The 17,922-nt window shown below is 33.6% G+C and overlaps 2 protein-coding genes across 2 annotated transcripts; one reads left to right on the top strand and one right to left on the bottom strand.

The window, feature by feature from the left end:
* Positions 1 to 1,645: 1,645 nt before the first annotated feature.
* On the bottom strand, positions 1,646 to 4,948 carry LOC148198797 (pentatricopeptide repeat-containing protein At5g66500, mitochondrial-like). Its single transcript, XM_088115412.1, has 2 exons — positions 3,050 to 4,948; positions 1,646 to 2,664 (listed from the first exon to the last, which is right to left on the bottom strand). Exon 1 carries the CDS (start codon positions 4,838 to 4,840, stop codon positions 3,215 to 3,217), a length of 1,626 nt encoding a protein of 541 aa, XP_087971538.1. The 5' UTR covers positions 4,841 to 4,948; the 3' UTR covers positions 1,646 to 2,664; positions 3,050 to 3,214.
* Positions 4,949 to 9,192: 4,244 nt separating this feature from the next.
* LOC124848673 (sodium/hydrogen exchanger 6-like) lies at positions 9,193 to 17,596 on the top strand. Its single transcript, XM_047326429.2, has 22 exons — positions 9,193 to 9,559; positions 9,634 to 9,685; positions 9,771 to 9,830; positions 9,942 to 9,966; positions 10,159 to 10,244; positions 11,244 to 11,355; positions 12,622 to 12,684; positions 12,849 to 12,868; positions 12,957 to 13,051; positions 13,189 to 13,217; positions 13,315 to 13,346; positions 13,446 to 13,493; positions 13,592 to 13,652; positions 14,139 to 14,236; positions 14,329 to 14,404; positions 14,518 to 14,537; positions 14,715 to 14,812; positions 14,952 to 15,061; positions 15,392 to 15,490; positions 16,322 to 16,419; positions 16,505 to 16,584; positions 17,180 to 17,596. The coding sequence occupies exons 1-22, from the start codon at positions 9,370 to 9,372 to the stop codon at positions 17,227 to 17,229; spliced, it is 1,602 nt and encodes a 533-aa protein (XP_047182385.1). The 5' UTR covers positions 9,193 to 9,369; the 3' UTR covers positions 17,230 to 17,596.
* Positions 17,597 to 17,922: the final 326 nt, after the last annotated feature.

Genomic DNA, 17,922 nt, shown 5'->3' on the forward strand with positions numbered 1-17,922 from the left:
CATTCTTATATTAGCATGTTAAAATAAAAATAAATAAATAATAGTCTAATTTTTTTTACAAAAATTTAATTAAAAATACTTAAATTTATCATTAACTTTAAAAATAATTAATCCTAGATTAAAAAAGGAGTTAAAATCAACATTAGTCAAATAAAATATAGATTAATACAATTTGATGTAAAAAATTATTTAAATCCTTTATTATAATAATAAAACTAATGATTTTCATTATTAATACTTTATTAAGAACCTTAATAGATAAATTTGTTAACTTTTCCTTTTTCTTTTTTCATTTTGACATGGTTATATTGCAAGCCACCCAACTAATATGTCTATTGTAGGATGTTCTAGTGTATTTGAAAAAGAAGGTAAAACAAACATTTGTCATTTTTCTTCATAAGCTCTAAACATTTATTAATTTAGTTAATTTGACATGAAGTTACACATTTTTTAATGTATTATTTTCTATATTTTTTCATATCATCATGTATATAATTTTCCTTTACATGTATTTGGTTTAGTATATTTTGTACATAATATCGCTTTCCATATAAAAAAACTTTAGTTTTTTCATATACAGTCCGTTATTTGTCTTATACATGTATCACTTCTATTTTTAAATATTTGTAATTTTATCTTCATTTATATTATTACGTGACATACTTTTTCAAAATATGTTTTATATATATGTTAAATGTTAAGTCAATAAGCGCAGCAATTAATCCAAGTATTAACTTGTACAATTAAAGAAACTAAGATTAAGATAATCAAAGAGAGAAAAATAAGCTAAATTATCTAAGGGTGACTCATTTTAACATTGAATAAGTAATGAAAGTAGTATGCCAAAATTTTTTAAGTCTCATTATGACCATTGGGATTGTTTGAATTCCTGAAATATATTATTAATGCTCCCAGCTGTAGACATTCCTAAGTTATTGAAGGTAATCTGATCTATTTACAAAAAATACAAACTAAAGACTTCAATAACCTATAATACCGTATGGTTAAAGCAACCATTATTATTAGTACTATTACTAATAATATAACAGTACATTTATTGCAATTTTTTTTATTCATGCCAATACTTTTTAAAATATTGAATATGTTTTTAGTTTCTAATCGAAATTAAAATTTGTATTTATTCAAAACTTAACTTTATATATTTTCATCTTTAAGTTTTAAAATAAATTGATTTATTTTTTTTAACCAGTTACATTTCAAATGTTAATATAAAAATATATTTAATCAACTTACTCAAATATTTTCAATTTCAAAATAAATAAATAAAATTATTTTTTTAGTTTAAAGACCATGGCTCCCTTCAACACTATCGTAGCTCCACCCCATCCTCTGTCATTCTTTAATCTCGTATGTTTAGAGTTTAATGATTGTTATAAAGCATTTTACCACCACTCTATGTTTAGGGTTTAATGATTGTTTTTACATTAATGAATCAGAAATTCAAGATTGGCATATCTTAAAGATTAATTATTGAAAAAAATTCATAAAACTTTGAGAACAGATTTACACTATTAGTGCACAGCATGTATTTTCTCTTAAAAACAGAAAGCATATTTAGCACTAAATACAAATATATGTGGAAAGAAAGGGTATAAAGTGAAAGCAAACACACAATCCTGCTACGTCTTTGGTATATATTCTGTATGTGGTTCCTTCCATTACCTAGCTGAAGTTGCAAAAACGCACCAAACTATTCCTATTGTTTACTAAAAGTAAAGTAAAAGGTATCAAAGTATAGAAGAAACGTCGACTACTCAAATAAAGCATATTGCACTCAAAGGATGAATTGAAGGCATAAAAATTCTGAGCACATGTGCATAGTTACCATATTTAAACAAAGGGCTGGCATAGTTTGTTGTGGTATTTCACAGGAGATGCGCTTGAATATGCGGAATCTCTAACTTCAGCTACCACATTTAATTTAAACAATAATAAGCAGTTCTTGATGTTCACACAAATGATGTTATTTCTTGCAAAGTTTTCACATCTTTGATATAACCCCATCCTAGTCACAGATCTGCATGTGTTGCGCACCATAAAGATGGCTGGTCACTGGTTCACAGATATTCAAAAAGAAAAACCCACAAGAATATCTCATTTGAGGTCGACCCCTCTTCCGATTTGCAACTAAAATGAAAAGAAGCAGTAATTCTACAGATTTCCTGTCATTTTCTGGCTATTTCTTGATATCGACAGACAGGTACTCTTGATTGGAGCCTTATAATGTAAGAAGGAATTGTGGAGCTCCAGACTTCCTAATGGATTGCTCTTTATTTGATACTGCAGCAGTGAAATTACCACTGTACTTGGAACTTAGATGCCTCTTTTGCAACCCCTGATTCATCAAAATGGATAAATTCTTATAGAATATATATCATGAGATTGGCTAACTGCCAGCGGAATAACTGCAAGACCTCGGAACACAAATGGAATCTCATAAACATGGTGTGAATGCATTAGATTTAGAAGGAGAACTTGCAAGCTCCATGCCAAATATTAAGAAACATCTGTGTAGTAAGTTTCTATTTTGATTCAGGTCGTGTTTCGAGACCAATTAGCCTTTGTAAGTTCTGACCGGTACCCTATTGCCTTTGTAGGTTCTGACTGGTACCTATTGCCCTTAGTAAGTTCCCACCATAGCCTCTGCACAGTTCAAGGCTACATGTTAATTGTAAGCTTGTGATTATGAACACCAAAAGACAAGCAAACAAATGTATAAATAGTAAGCAGACAACAATAATTACATAACTGAAACTATACAAGTAATAAAGCAACACAGTAAAAGCAATAGCCATAATTGATCTTGGGCAAACAACTTAGTACTTTTAAGAGATTGACTATTGACTATATACATTCTACAATACACTAGGGTACATTCCTCCTACATGTCAGACACAATCACAAGTGTACCTTTCATTTCAGAACCCGTCACTGATGATGAATCGATCGTGAATCAAATCATATGAACCACTTCTTACAGGTGAAAGGAATGGATAGATGAAATGTTTTGAGGAATAGGAAAAAGTACCTTACTGGTTGATCTGTGGACATCCAATGCTAGCCAATGATCTAAAAGAATGAGGGTAGATAGATACGCACTGCCGGATCAAATGTAGCTATTGATGCTTTTATATTGGCAAGCACACCAGAAATCTCCCAATAACAGTAAAGCGTCATCCGTCTTGCTGAACAATCAAACAGATAGTGACCTAGCATGTTGGTTCAAGCCCAGAACATTGATCCAACTATTTCCAGCTTCCTTGACCAACCCTTTTGTCCTCATGATGCTTCTCAGTTCATCAACGCGATCCCACCTGCCAATGGCTGCATAGAAGTTTGATACAAGAACAACATAGCTAGATTTATTGGGTTCCAACTGCAAGAGATGCTTCGCAGCCAATTCACCTCTTTCAACATCCTGATTAAGACTGCAGGCATTCAACAATGCTACCCATATTCCTGCAGTAGGCCTAGTACCGTGCTCAACCATATTGTGATACGCAGACCATACCCCTTCTATGTTACCCGCCCGGCCTAAGATATCTATGTAACAAGCATAGTGCTCTGGATCTGGTTCAAGACCGTACTTCTCCCTCAACAATTTGAAACATTTTTCGCCTTCCTCCACCAGTCCAGAGTGACCACAAGCCGATAAAACAGACAAAAAAGTGACGGAGTTCGGCAACACCTTCCCCCCTTCTTTCCTCATCTCCTGAAACAGCAAAACAGCTTCACGCCCACGCCCATTTCTTCCATACGCATCAATCATACAAGTCCAGGAAATCACATCTTTCTCACAAATTCCATCAAACAACGACTGGGCAAGCGAAACCTTTCCACATTTCGCATACATATCCAACAGGGCATTACACAGCTGAGTCTCACGAGTAAAACCCTGCCGAACCGCAACAGAGTGCATCTGCTTCCCTGCCCACAAATCCAAATTCTCAGAGCACCCCACCAGAGCACTGGTAAGCGCCACAGCATTGGGTCTCACCAAGCCCATAACTCTAAATGCCTCGCCATACCTCCTATTCCTAACACAACCAGAAACCAACGAGTTATACATCATATCATCCTTCCAACCCTTCAAACTGCAAAACACCTTCAAAGCATCATCAACACACCCAACACTGGAGTAAAAATCAATAAGAGCAGTGCTCAAAACAACCATATCACGCCCCATACACACCACCAAACCATGAACCTGCCTTCCAAGCTCCAACGCCTTCAAAGAAGCACAAGACTTCAACGCAGAACACAAAGTAAACTCACTAAGCTCAACATTCTCCCTCCCCATCGCCCTAAGAACCCCAACAGCCTCAACAGGAAGATCACACCGCAAAAAACACGAAAGCAAAGCGTTCCAAGCGACAACATCTCGCTGACCCATTTCGTCAAACACCCTCACTGCTTCGTCCAAAGACCCGCACTTGGAGTACATATCCACCAGCGAGGTTTTCGCGACGGTGCCGGAATCAGCACCGGTTTTTACCATTTGGGCATGGACTTGTGTCCCGAGTTGAGAGATATGCAAGAGAGTACAAGCGCGCAAGACAGAGGTGAAGGTATACGCGTCAACGTCGGCATGCGCGCGATGTAGAGAGTGGAAGAGGATCCATGCAGAGACAGGATCGCCTCGGCGAACATGCAAGGCAATTAGGAAGTTGGTTTGGGAAATGTTTTGGGTGAGAGATGATGACGAAAAGTTGGTTGTGAAAGTTTGATGGTGCAAATAGTGATTGATGATTCCGATGATGTTCGACACGTGGTTGAGATTGAGTGCTGAACACGTTTTGTGTCTGAGGTTTTGGATCATCTTCGTCCACTGCTTCTACTGTGATTACCACAGAACACAAATGCAGGTCTATTTCAACTACAGAACCATGAAGTTTCATTGTACGTTTATTCATCCAGGGAAGTCCTTTTTTTTAGCATAATCTCAAATTTCGTCCCTTTTTTTTTTTTGAATTGGATTCAAATTTTTTGAAAATTGTAACAATTGGACCCCAACCGTTAAATGGGGTCCAATGACGTTAGACTGTGTTTGACGTGACACGCTGGATCTCGTTTTGTAATTGACGTGACACGCTAAACTAACTTTTTAGTTGACGTGACTACATTAGTAGGGGCACTGACGGGTATAGTTATATTTGTTTAAAAACAAACAAATGGATAACACATCACCCATCTCTTCTAATACACCACCAACTTCTTCAACTCCGTGGATCCCAAACCCTACGCCTACACCTACTCCCTAAGAATCCTCCCTCGCTTTCACCAAATGCTCCGGCACCTTCTTCACCTCCGGAGATCGCTACTTCTGGATCGACCTTCGCGTCGGTCCGGTTGACTACGACCCCGCAATCTCCGAGGACGGCGTCATCCCCCGCGACGAGTTTCACCCCCTCGCCGTTGTCCACGGCCATCCCAAATCAAGCAAGCTCTGCGCCGCCGACCTCGCCTCCCTCATTTGGAGCGCCTACAATGTCTTCCTCGCTCCCTCCCTCCGGATACCTGTTCTGTTTGAGAATTCCCTCACCGTCCAGTTCATCCACATTCACAACGATTTCGATAGCACGGGTAGCTCCAGCCTCGATTGGAAATTGATCGAGAAGAGCTTTAGGTTTGAGATTGATAACAACAATAATGGATTGCTGTTAGGAGACCAAAGGTTGAATTTTAAGAATTATGGAATTAGGTTTTCAGAGTGTTCGATTTGCTCGTTTGCTATTGCAAGGTCGATTAATTCGTATACCTCTAGGTTTTTGTTTGATAATTATACTTTAATTGTGAGTGTTTGGATTCGAAACGGTTGCACCAGATTTTGTTAAGGTTGTGCCTGTGTCTGTTTCTGACTTGGATTATAGCATAACCAGTGCGATTGATGTTCTTCAGAGCGTCGAGACTCATGGTGGGGGAAAGAATCTGCTGAAGCAGAAGCAACACGTGGATCGAAGATTGATTCGGAGATGCTCTGGAAAAGGAGTTTGAGGTTTGGTGGATCGAAGGAAAGAGATTAGGATTGTTGGAGTTGGAACTCTATGGAGGTTTTCAGTTGGGAGAAGTGTGAGCGGACGGAGGAGACAGATTCTGTTGAAGATTTGGGCTTTGTTGAACGACTTTGGGGGTGCTTCGAAAGCCTTTCCACCATTGCTAAGTGCTTCTTCTGTTTCTCTATTTCGTCTTCCATGGAGGATGATTGTTTCTGTTTCTGGGATTCCTCAAACTTAATTCATAGTACATTCATGGTATTCAGATTCAAGCTTATTTTCCAGAGAAGATCAGGATACGAAGGGTTTGAGACTGTGTTTCAAGGGGGGGTTTACTAAGTTTTTTAAATTTTAAAACTACCTAAATACACATCATTTAGCCACGTTAATTAAAAACTCAGTCCAGCGTGCCACGTCAAACACAGCCTAACGCCGTTGGACCCAATTGTTGCAATTTTCAAAAAATTTGGATCCAATTGAGAAACCGAAAAAATAAGGGACGAAATTGAGATTCTGCTCCAAAAAAAGGGACTTCCTAAATGATTAAACCTTCATTATAACTAACTCTGCCACATTCTTTTATAATGCCACATTATCGTTTTTAACTTTTATTTTCCGATAGCCAAATGGTTTTTAATAAAATAAAATAGAATAACATACATTTATAACATTTAAGTTTACATTCAGTTAAAATTGAAAATTTTGATGAATATATTGAAATACAATATTCAATTTTCAGGTTTTTGCACCAAACTAGGCATATTTGCCTTTAATATTACTGAAATGGACAAATTCAACCAAAATTGCGAAAATGGGGAAGTTGTGGGGGCCCAAACGACTTCAATTGAAGAAGTCGTGTCCCCCCTGCACGACTTCACCCTGTTCATTTGACCAGGGTTGAAGTCGTGCACCCCAAAAACGATTTTAGGGTATGGTAATCGATTATCACATGTTGTAATTGATTACCATACTGTTTTTAATACAAAAATATAAAAAAAATTGAAAATCGTAGGGGGTGCACGACTTCTCGTGAACTTCGAGAAGTCGTGCACCCCCTACACAACTTTACTTTCTTTTAATTTTTAACTTTTATCAATTAAAATTATTTATAATTTCTAAAAAATATTTTTAAATGTATTTAAAATAATTAAAATTATATTTAATTAATAATTAAAGTTTTTCAATATTATTAAATAAATAAATTTTATACTTTTAATTATTTTTGTAATTAAATTAAATTTTTTATAAAATAATTTTAATTAAATAATTTATAACTATAACTATTATAATTATCTAATTAAAAATTCAAAAACATTTATATTTCATTATAATTTATTTTTTTTAATTTTAATTATTATAGTATATTTTTTTACAAATTATAATTAATTAATAATAATTTTTTTCATTATAAATTATTTATGCATTTTAATTTATGTAATTACAATAATAATAGTTATAAATTATTTAATTAAAATAATTTAAAAAAATGTGATGAATTTAATAACAAAAATAAGTTTATTTATTTAATAATATTTAGAAACTTTAAATATTAATTATATATAATTTTTAATACATTTAAATATATAATTTAAAAATTATAAATAATTTTAAATAAAAATAATAATAAAGTGAAAGTGTACGGGGGGAGCACGACTTAAATACAAGAAGTCGTTAACCCCCTCCACAATTTTAGTTATTTAGTCTTTTTTATTAATTTAATTAGTTTATATTTAATAATTTTATTAATTTAAATAGTTTATAATGAAAAAAATTATTATTAATTAATTATAATTTTGTAAAAAAATATACTATAATAATCAAAATTAAAAACAATAAATTATAATAAAATATATATTTTTTTTAATTTTTAATTAGATAATTATAATAATTATAGTTATAAATTATTTAATTGAAATTCTTTTATAAAAAATTTAATTTAATTACAAAAATAATTAAAAGTATGAAATTTATTTATTTAATAATATTGAAATTTTTTATTATTAATTAGTTATAATTTTAATTATTTTAAATACATTTAAAAATATTTTTTAGAAATTATAAATGATTTTAATTAATAAAAGTTAAAAATTAAAAGAAAGTAAAGTTGTGTTGGGGTGCACGACTTCTCTTATTGAAGTCGTGAACCCCCCTACGATTTCAATTTTTTTTTATATTTTTTTATTAAAAACGGTATGGTAATCGATTACAACATGTGATAATCGATTACCATACCCAAAAATCGATTTTGCGGTGCACGACTTCAATATTGTGCATATGAACAATGTGAAGTTGTGCAGGGGGACACGACTTCTTCAATTGAAGTCGTTTTGCCCACGACTTCACTTTGGGTCAAAATTTGTCCATTTTGATAATAAAGAGGACATATTTGCCTAGTTTGGTGAAAAACCCAATTTTCAACATCCCTTTGTATTTAATTTGGCTAATATAAAAAAAAATTCATCCATATATACACCGTATATATATTTGAAATGCAAACTTTAAATATTTGATTTTATAACCAACTATTATATATTAAATTTATTGATTTGTAGAATGGCAATTTATAAATTTACACACGTCTTTTAGTTAACAGAACAAAACTTCCACAATCATATTATGTGCCAATTAAACAATCAACCTCAGGCAAAAAGAAGAAATCACTTTTTATCTTAAATAATAAAGTTCTTAAAATAAAAAGTAGAAACACTTTTATTTTGTCACTAGTACTGTGAGGAAAAGTCAAGAGTGCACTTTTTCTTTAGGTGACTCAGCACACGAAATGGGACAGACAAAAACGAAAAATTGACTCGCCTGTGTTTTATAAGAAATAAAATATTAACTAAATAAAGGTTTTTACATTATTAATTAATTAAATAAAAACTATTTCACGTAATATTTTTTATTACTATTTTCATTAGAAATAGTGTTAGGTTGAAATATATATTATATAGCGTTTTTAGAAGATTTTAATATGTGTGGGGAGAAATTGTTGGACGGTTAATTAGTAATGGTGAAAAAAAGGAAGGTTGACAAGCCAAAAACTAATATGAAACAAAGTTAATTATACAAAATATTATTAGATGAATAAATTTATACTCATTAAAAATTAAAAAAAAAAATTATGATAAGAGTGATTAATTTATATTCTAGTTAACTTGTGAGTTCATTTATTTTTTACTATTATTTATTGGTTCGTGCGGAGGCGGAGTCCAAGAGGTAAGAAGAGTGGAGAAAGGAATTGGAAGAGAGAATCTGATCAGAACAGAGTTGTTGAGAGAACCGCGTTCTGTTCTGATTCGCCAAGAATTCAACGATCCAAACGCAATCGGAAGCAATCCGTTAATTGCTTCCGGCTATGACAATGGCTTCGGAGATTGAAATTTCTCCGGCCGACGCTCGCAAGGCTCCCGGCAAAGAGCAGCAAGCGGCCGGCGTCGGAATCCTTCTGCAGATCATGATGCTCGTCCTGTCCTTCGTCCTCGGTCACGTTCTCCGTCGAAAGAAGGTTTACATCATCCCCGAAGCCAGTGCTTCTCTTCTCATAGGTACCTTCCCTTCCCTTTCTTCAACCTTTTCTTTTTTCATTTTCCCCTTTTCTAACCTAACTTTCACTCTCCAGGGTTAATTGTTGGCATTCTAGCAAACATTTCGGACACCGAGACTAGTATCAGGTTATTTTCACCAATATTAAATACCGTTATTGGTTCTTCATGTTTATTTTCTGGAGCTGACATTTGGAATGTGAAATTTGTACAGGGCGTGGTTTAATTTTCACGAGGAGTTTTTCTTCCTGTTCCTGCTACCTCCTATCATATTATATCCTCTGATAGATACCTTTATTGATTTTTTTTCCCGCGAATTTTTAGTTATTTGTTTTATTCATGTATTGTGGCTGCCCTATGTCGTGTTTTTCTTGACTCCTCGTACTCAGTCCGGGTTCAGTCTCGCACCTGTGAGTTCCTCCACTGTGGTCTTTCGTCTACAAAGCTAGAACATCTTTTGAGAATTTGTTTACTGAAAAAGAATCCCTCTTTATGTTCAGTAGAGAAGCTCTCAGAAACTCTTTTTGTCCTGTTCCCAAACAGTTCTTCTGATCTCTGAGACAAGCCTTTTTGACTTGGGTTTAATGGTTATTCATTTGCAGAAACCCTTTTTCTCGAATTTTGGAGCAATAGTCACATTTGCTATATTCGGCACCTTTATAGCTTCAATTGTTACCGGTATCTTGGTGTAAGTTTTTTTACCTCTCTTTTGGTGTAATTAGTACGCGTTCTTATTAGGCTAATTTGTAGAAGTTCTTTTAGTTTTTTTTTTTTCTTGAAAGTTTTTTTGGTGAAACTCATCCAGGCATACCTTTATCAATCTTGAATCTTGAATGGTGGTGCTTAGCGACTAACTTTGAAAATGCTGTAGAGAGATAAGGGGAAGCAGGATGACCACCATTTAAATGTTATGAAGGTTTTAAATTGTGGTCATGTTACTGGTAGTGTTTTCGCTGCAATCCTTGATATTGTGGTTTATTGTTGACAAATGCGGTCAATGCAGTCATAATTGTGGTAGCAGTGATCCTAAGAATTTTGCCCTTGTGGCTGAAATTGCAATTGCAGGTTTTAGAATCTTAGTCAGAATGCATATTAAATATCGTATTTTACATATAAATACTCTCATAATCAAAACAAAATGCCCAAAATTAAAGAAAATCATGATAGATAATATCTTACAAGTTAAAACACAATTACCATCAATGTCGAACCAATAAAAACATGATAGTGATGTCAAAAAATGAAATATGGTAGTGAAAATAATGGAAAATGAATATAGCAAATTAGATAATAATTATCCTAATGTGACCTGGTAAGGAGAAGAAAAAAGAACACGTTAAAAAGAAGTCTTTTAAAATGTTTAGGAACAGAGGTAAAAGCTAAGGTTACTTTTCTGAAGAATATTGTACCCGTAAATCCCCCACAAATGGTGTTCTAGGGTAACAATGGGTTTTTAGAAGGCTGTATCATGGTAGTTTTGCTATCCCGCAAAAAAAAAAATCATTTTTTCGGTGTGGTAGCCACAATGGTCGCCATTGGAAACCACTCTACTATTTGAATCCCACAGCGGTTGAGGGCATCTCCTCTCCATTCCACTATTTTACTATAGTGCTGCCATAGTGTGTGCTATTGATTGTATGAGCAATTTTTTCAATTAATTGCATATTATTTTTCCTCTACGATGCAGTTATCTTGGTGGTTTGCTCTTTCTAATGTATAAGCTACCTCTCGTAGAGTGCCTGATGTTTGGTGCTCTTATATCAGCTACTGACCCTGTAACTGTTTTGTCCATATTCCAGGTGATTTTCCTCTTTATTTTATAATTCATCCGTTTATACCTGTAGTCTGTTAGTCCATTAGTATGTTTCGATATATCCTAGTTTTTTTATCTATAATGCTCTTTAATTTAATCCAATATGCATGTCCAATACAAAAGGCAGCAGAACATCAATAACCTGGGTTGATTAGCTTTCCCTCCTGTCTGTTTTTTTTTTTTTTGCTCATTTTTCTACATTTTTCACACAAGTTCAAATATTGGTTTAGATTATCATAACATTTGGTATAATGACAGATAAATTATGAATCACATAAGATAGCAGTATATGGCATATTTTCATCAATAGTATGCAACAAGAAAATAACATGAAGCCTAAGTGAGGAAATTTTAAAACTTTACAAATCTAATATTCTACACCATCAACTCATCAAGAACTGGATGAAGTGGTCAATTTATGAATCACATTAGGGATTTGTACCGTAGTTATCGACTTGAGATTGTGGTTCGTAAAAACAAGAGTGGGATGACCTTCATTATATATGTATATTATATATATATATATATATATATTAAGACAAACTAAACAATTTATTCTACACTTATATCTAATAATCAAAAACCCCAGATAAAAGAAATTCAGGATAAACCATTAGTAAAGTTTACACACAAAATCACCATCAATCTGGGGTCAGTAAAAAATTAGCAGAATGTGAACTGGCAAGTTCAAAGGAATTAGAAAGAATGGAAATAGGATAGTCATTGAAGTATGAAAAATTTAAGGTCAAAATAGTGGTAAATTGTGGAATGTTTTACCTCGAAGAAACCATCCCAAACAATGATGTTTGAGGCAATGTTGTTAAATGGCAGCACCATGGTTGAATGGTGTGGCGAATATTTTGCCAACTGCCGTAGGCAATTTGTGAAGGGAGGTCTGTGTCAGCAGTGCCATAGGCTGCAATGGTATCTTTATATGGTGGAATTCCGCCATTCTGTCATCCACCCCTGATAGTTCTAGGGGTAAAAAAGCCTTTAAGGCTTTATCATGGTAGTGCTGCTATATCGTGTAAAAGTTTGCTACTTCAGCTGCTATTTGAGGCCCATAGTGGCCTAGGCCTACTCCACTATCCTGTTAGAGCTTGCTATTGGCCACTAAACATTATGCTCTCCTATTTCCTATCTGAGGTCGTCTTCTGTTTTTCTTCATAGTAATTTTGACTGTATGCAAAATAAATCTATATCATATGATATATTTAATTTCTAACTTGGACTTCACCTTTGTTATTTGCAGGAGCTGGGCACTGATGTCAATCTATATGCCTTGGTTTTTGGGGAATCCGTTTTGAACGATGCAGTAAGTTCCTGTTGCCAGAGAATATACGTAATTTTTGTTTTTTGCTGCAGTGCAGATATGGTTAAAGATAGATAGTGCTAATTCGCTGATCTTTTCCATTATTTTTGTAACAAATTATTTGTTTTTTCTTTTTGTCGTAACCCTCCCTCTTGTGCTATGGGCAGATGGCAATTTCTCTGTACAGGTACTTGAACTTCTGAAGTATGTGGCTTTCATCTGAAGTAGACCAGTATCATTAAGGTTCACTTTTAACTTAAGAACGTACTTTACAGGACAATGTCATCTGTTAAAGCTCAGCCATCTGGACAAAATTTATTCATGGTGGTTGTTCGGTTTTTGGAGACTTTTGTTGGGTCAATGTCAGCAGGTCAGTCTTTATAAAATGTTCTGTTTGGGTTGTGGTTAAGGGGAGTGGGGGAACCTCACTAAAGAACTAGTTTTATCTTATTAGCTTTGCATCATAGATGTTATTCCGTAGTTGTGATTCATTTGGTGATTTTGCAGGTGTTGGTGTTGGATTTATATCTGCTTTGATATCCTTTGAAATCCATTCTTGTCCTATATATTTGTAGTACACATTTTTTCAGATTTAAGAGTAAAAATATGTTGTGAACCCTTGACTACCTGAACCTATTTAAGTATGCAGGATTAGATATTGACAAGTAAGTATTTTATATTAGTTTTCATCGGGAAGATTTGTTGTTTGATGATTACATCATGTTTGGAATAAACTGATCAGAAGAATTTATGGTTCCATCCAGCCTTCAGAACTTGGAGAGCTGTCTATTTGTCCTTTTCCCATATTTCTCGTAAGATGTATTCTTGGATCGTTTGTTCATAAGTTTCATACAATTTTCTCAACTTTCATTCATGATGTAAAACAATACAAAAATATTTTCCTTTTTAGGTACATGCTTGCTGAAGGCCTTGGTCTGTCTGGTATTGTTTCAATACTGTTCACTGGAATAGTAAGTGCATATTATTTACACACGTATTCAAGGAGGGATTAAATTACATTGCTGTAAGTCACACCAAATATTACACCGTTAATAATTTTATATAAAATGTGAATTTTGTCAATCCAAGCTTTAAATTATAAATTAATATCATTGTGATTATTCATGTGTAATTTTGTTAACATTGAACCACAATAACAAGACAATTAAATTATTAATATTTTAGTATATTTTGATAATCACTTCAATCTTAATCTATATAATAGATGCATCAAATAATTTTAGATTAATATGAAGTTTTGAATATGTGATCTATGTGATAGAAACTTTCAATCTAATAATGACTTTTAAAAAAAATATGATCCAAGCGCAAGATATTGAACGGTGTAACATTTGGCATAACTTACATGGTGTAATTTGATCCATACACACACACATATTCTGTGTTTCATGTCTATGTTAAGACATCTTTATTAGTATTCTTGTGTTTTGTTTTAGGTCATGAAGCACTATGCGTATTCCAATTTGTCACAAAGTTCTCAAAGATTTGCTTCAGCCTTCTTCGAGTTGATATCATCTTTAGCTGAAACATTTGTGTAAGGAGAATTTCATTTGTGGTACTTACCCTGTGGTGTTTAGACATTTTCTGTGAATGATATGTGCACACCTTTTGTCTTATGTTGTACAGATTTATATACATGGGCTTTGATATTGCTATGGAGCAACATAGCTGGTCACACGTTGGATTTATATTCTTCTCCATTGTATCCTTTTTGGCCCACAAATTGGAAGTGTAGTGATATGTTATTTATATTACCTTAGGGGTTTTATTCTTTTCTCGGTGCTTCTTCCTTAACCCATATAATAATCCCTTCAGATATTTATTGGAATTGCGAGGTATTTAATTTATACTGATTGATATCATTTTATGTTTTTTATTACTGTGGCACATGCTCATTTCTGGCATTTTGGATAGTTTCTCTACAGTAACTATTCTCGTGCATTTTAAGCATATTTATACTTTTTCATTTCTCTTAGAAGTTGTAAATTATATTCGTGGGTTGCTATGGGCAGGGCTGCAAATGTCTTTTCTTGTGCTTATTTAGTCAATCTGGTCAGACCCAGTCATCGAAAGATACCTCCAAAACATCAGAAGGCACTTTGGTATAGTGGTAAGAAATTGAACAAAACATAAATCATGTTATTTACTGTGAAAGGTTGATTAATTCTGTCTATGAAATAAACCGCTTCCTGCCTCTGGCACATTCTATAATGCCATGCCTAATTTGTTCACCTTGTGCACGTGAATAGGACTTCGAGGAGCAATGGCTTTTGCGCTTGCTCTGCAATCCGTTCATGATCTTCCAGAAGGACATGGACAGACCATCTTTACTGCAACTACTGCAATAGTTGTCTTGACGGTAGGCACACTCTTGTCCATCCATTTAGCTAATTACTGTAAAAAATAAATATGGGGGAAGTATAAGGTACTTGACCATGTTGCATATATCGTATACATTATAACTACTATTTGCATACACAGTGCCTATAAGGGCAACAACCGACTGTAGGGAAGATAAGAATATGAGTTGGATAAGTAATATAAGATCAGTGACGTGTTGTTAAAGATTGGTCCTATTCACTTAATTTTCTTATTTGGGTTATCAGCTGGTAGGTAACTTTTATCCCCAGCTTTTGTTTAATTCCCATCCCTGAGCAGTAATTTCAACACCAAACATTATTTTTTTCAGGTATTGCTAATTGGTGGTTCAACAGGTACCATGCTGGAAGCTCTAGATGTTGTAGGTGGTGATAATGATAGCCCTTTGTCTTCAGTTGGTACTATTACAGTAAGTTTTACAACAAATAATGCCATTTAAGACATTGTTTTTTGTGTATTCTACTTTTATGGAGTTTCTTGCATGTCTTTTACCTTGAAATTTGCTTTTGGAAGCATCACACATCACTATTTGGAAGATGAAAGACCAGATACTAGATAGTAGGTTGGATTTATGACTTAATTGTAACTTCTGTCTGTTAGTCATGCATATATCATTTTGGTTTAGTCATTTAGTGATGGTTATGTAGGATGAGGGTCTTATTCTTGACTAATAAGACTTGGGTGGATCTAGTTTCTAGCTATGTATAAAAGTAACTTTTCCTTTTTGGGAGGACAACTTTCTTTTGGTAGAAATAATATGGTACATTTGATGTAGAAAGAAGTGAAAGCATGCATTGAAATAATGATTATGTTTATGAATGACTTGCGTCCAAAGTTGTAAGTTATTGACCACAAGATTGTAGAGAGGATTGTAGAGAGAGACTAAAAAGAAACTCCTTTCCTATGAAGTAGAGGGTGAAGATTTTCCTGGATGATGGAATTCTACTTGCCAAGCATGCCCAACCAAGTAGCAAGTGTTTGGTTTAATTATCCCATACTAAACTGATGGCTGGGTAAAACAAGCTTCATGGCACTTGCAAAGTTCTTATTGTGTGTGATTTGAATTTTAAGTCTCCATGTCCTGTAATGAATTTTTGTTATCAAATTGTTTGTTTTATTCCTAAATTAGATCACTGAATTCTGACAGTCCCAAAATGACTCCGACAATGGATATGAATGAATCTACTTATTTAATTGATTCTCTTTCAAATAATGTCTTTTGTTTTTGTTTTTTTGCAAGAATTTTGATGGAAACAATGGTTATATTGCTCCTCCTTACAATGAAGAGTCATCTTCAGGGAACAAAATCAAGATGAAGCTAAAAGAATTCCACAAGAGGTATTGTATATGTTCTGAAACTGTAAATATGGCTAGATATGTAATGATATTGCCAGTCTAATTTCTCTTTGCTTCTTTATTGCAGTGCTGCATCCTTTACAGCAATTGATAAAAACTACCTCACCCCATTCTTTACAGTTCAAAATGGAGATGAAGATGATGAAGGTAAGTTTTATGGAAAATTGTCATTCTCACTGAAAAATAGAAGTAAATAGGTGCAATAGGAAGCAAGATATTACATGGGTATATGATAGGTTTTGAAAATCGTAGGACAAAATTGGCTAAGATATCACATAAAATTGCTAATAAAAAAATATTACATATAAAGTTAATATAAAAATATTAAATTGGGAGAACTTTTATGTTTAAAAATGATCATGAATTTGTAGACGTTATTAAAATGCTACAGTTTTGTTTAATTATTATGGAAATGCAATTTCTATCAGTATATGTTTAAAAAGTAAAAGTATATTAGTGTAAAAAAAAGTAAAGGTAAATTCTTTTTTATAGGATGAGTCTACAAGTATGTAGAGAGTATGTGCAATGTAGGATACGGCCATTCGTGAGCCCATTTAGACGTGTTCGTACATCCTTAGGTTGAGTATTATTCAGTATAATTTGTAGTTAGAAGTGCTTAAATAATTATTTCACTTTTGACTTTTTTTCTAAGGTAATGAGTGTTTTTAGGTGTGTTACTGTGAAGTAATTTTTTTTTTTTAACATTAACTATATTACTGCAATTTGTTATTGATTTTGACAGCCGAGCCTTTTACATCGGGATTTCATGGGCAGAACCGTTATTCGACATGATTCCTTCCAGACAACATACTGCATGCGCTTTTGTACAGAATTTCCGTTACGCAATTTATAGATAGCTCGTAGGAATTGGCACGATACAGGGATCGAATTTACCTCCTACATTATTCCGACTTGTACGATTGAGAATGTGAAATCTCATTAGGTTGGAGTTTGGACAACATCATCTCGGCAGATGTAGCATATTCCAGGCACTTGATAATTTGGATCTCACCACCACACATGCATTTATACAGGTTTTCTTACTTAGAGAAAATTCTTGTTCACCCCACCATTGTGACAGTGAAATTATATAATCTAAAAATGAATACACTCATGGAAAATTATATCACAAAATAAATACATCATGAACTATGGATGAGTCCTTTTACAGGTAATTTAAGATTGGCGAATAGTAATTGGCACAGACGCATTTAAATTTTCAGGGCGTTCAAATGATTGTGTAAGTAGAGTGCAATTTTAAATCTTAGATGGTTTTCATTTTGTAAAATTTAGTTAAACGAGGATTTAGAATGAAGTAATTGTGTTTTGAATATTTTTACAGAAACGAAACGGCATAAGTTTTTCTCAAGCGAATTGGCAGACTCTAGCAATTTAACTATATTGATTTTGGAGCAAAAGTTTTGGTTTACTGATTTCGTTTTTAATAAATAATATACCCAAAACTTTATCATAATTAATTACTTA

The sequence above is a fragment of the Vigna umbellata genome, chromosome 5 (genome assembly GCF_029865625.1).
Source record: "Vigna umbellata cultivar VRB3 chromosome 5, Vumbellata_1.0, whole genome shotgun sequence".
In the NCBI taxonomy this organism is placed as follows: domain Eukaryota; kingdom Viridiplantae; phylum Streptophyta; class Magnoliopsida; order Fabales; family Fabaceae; genus Vigna; species Vigna umbellata.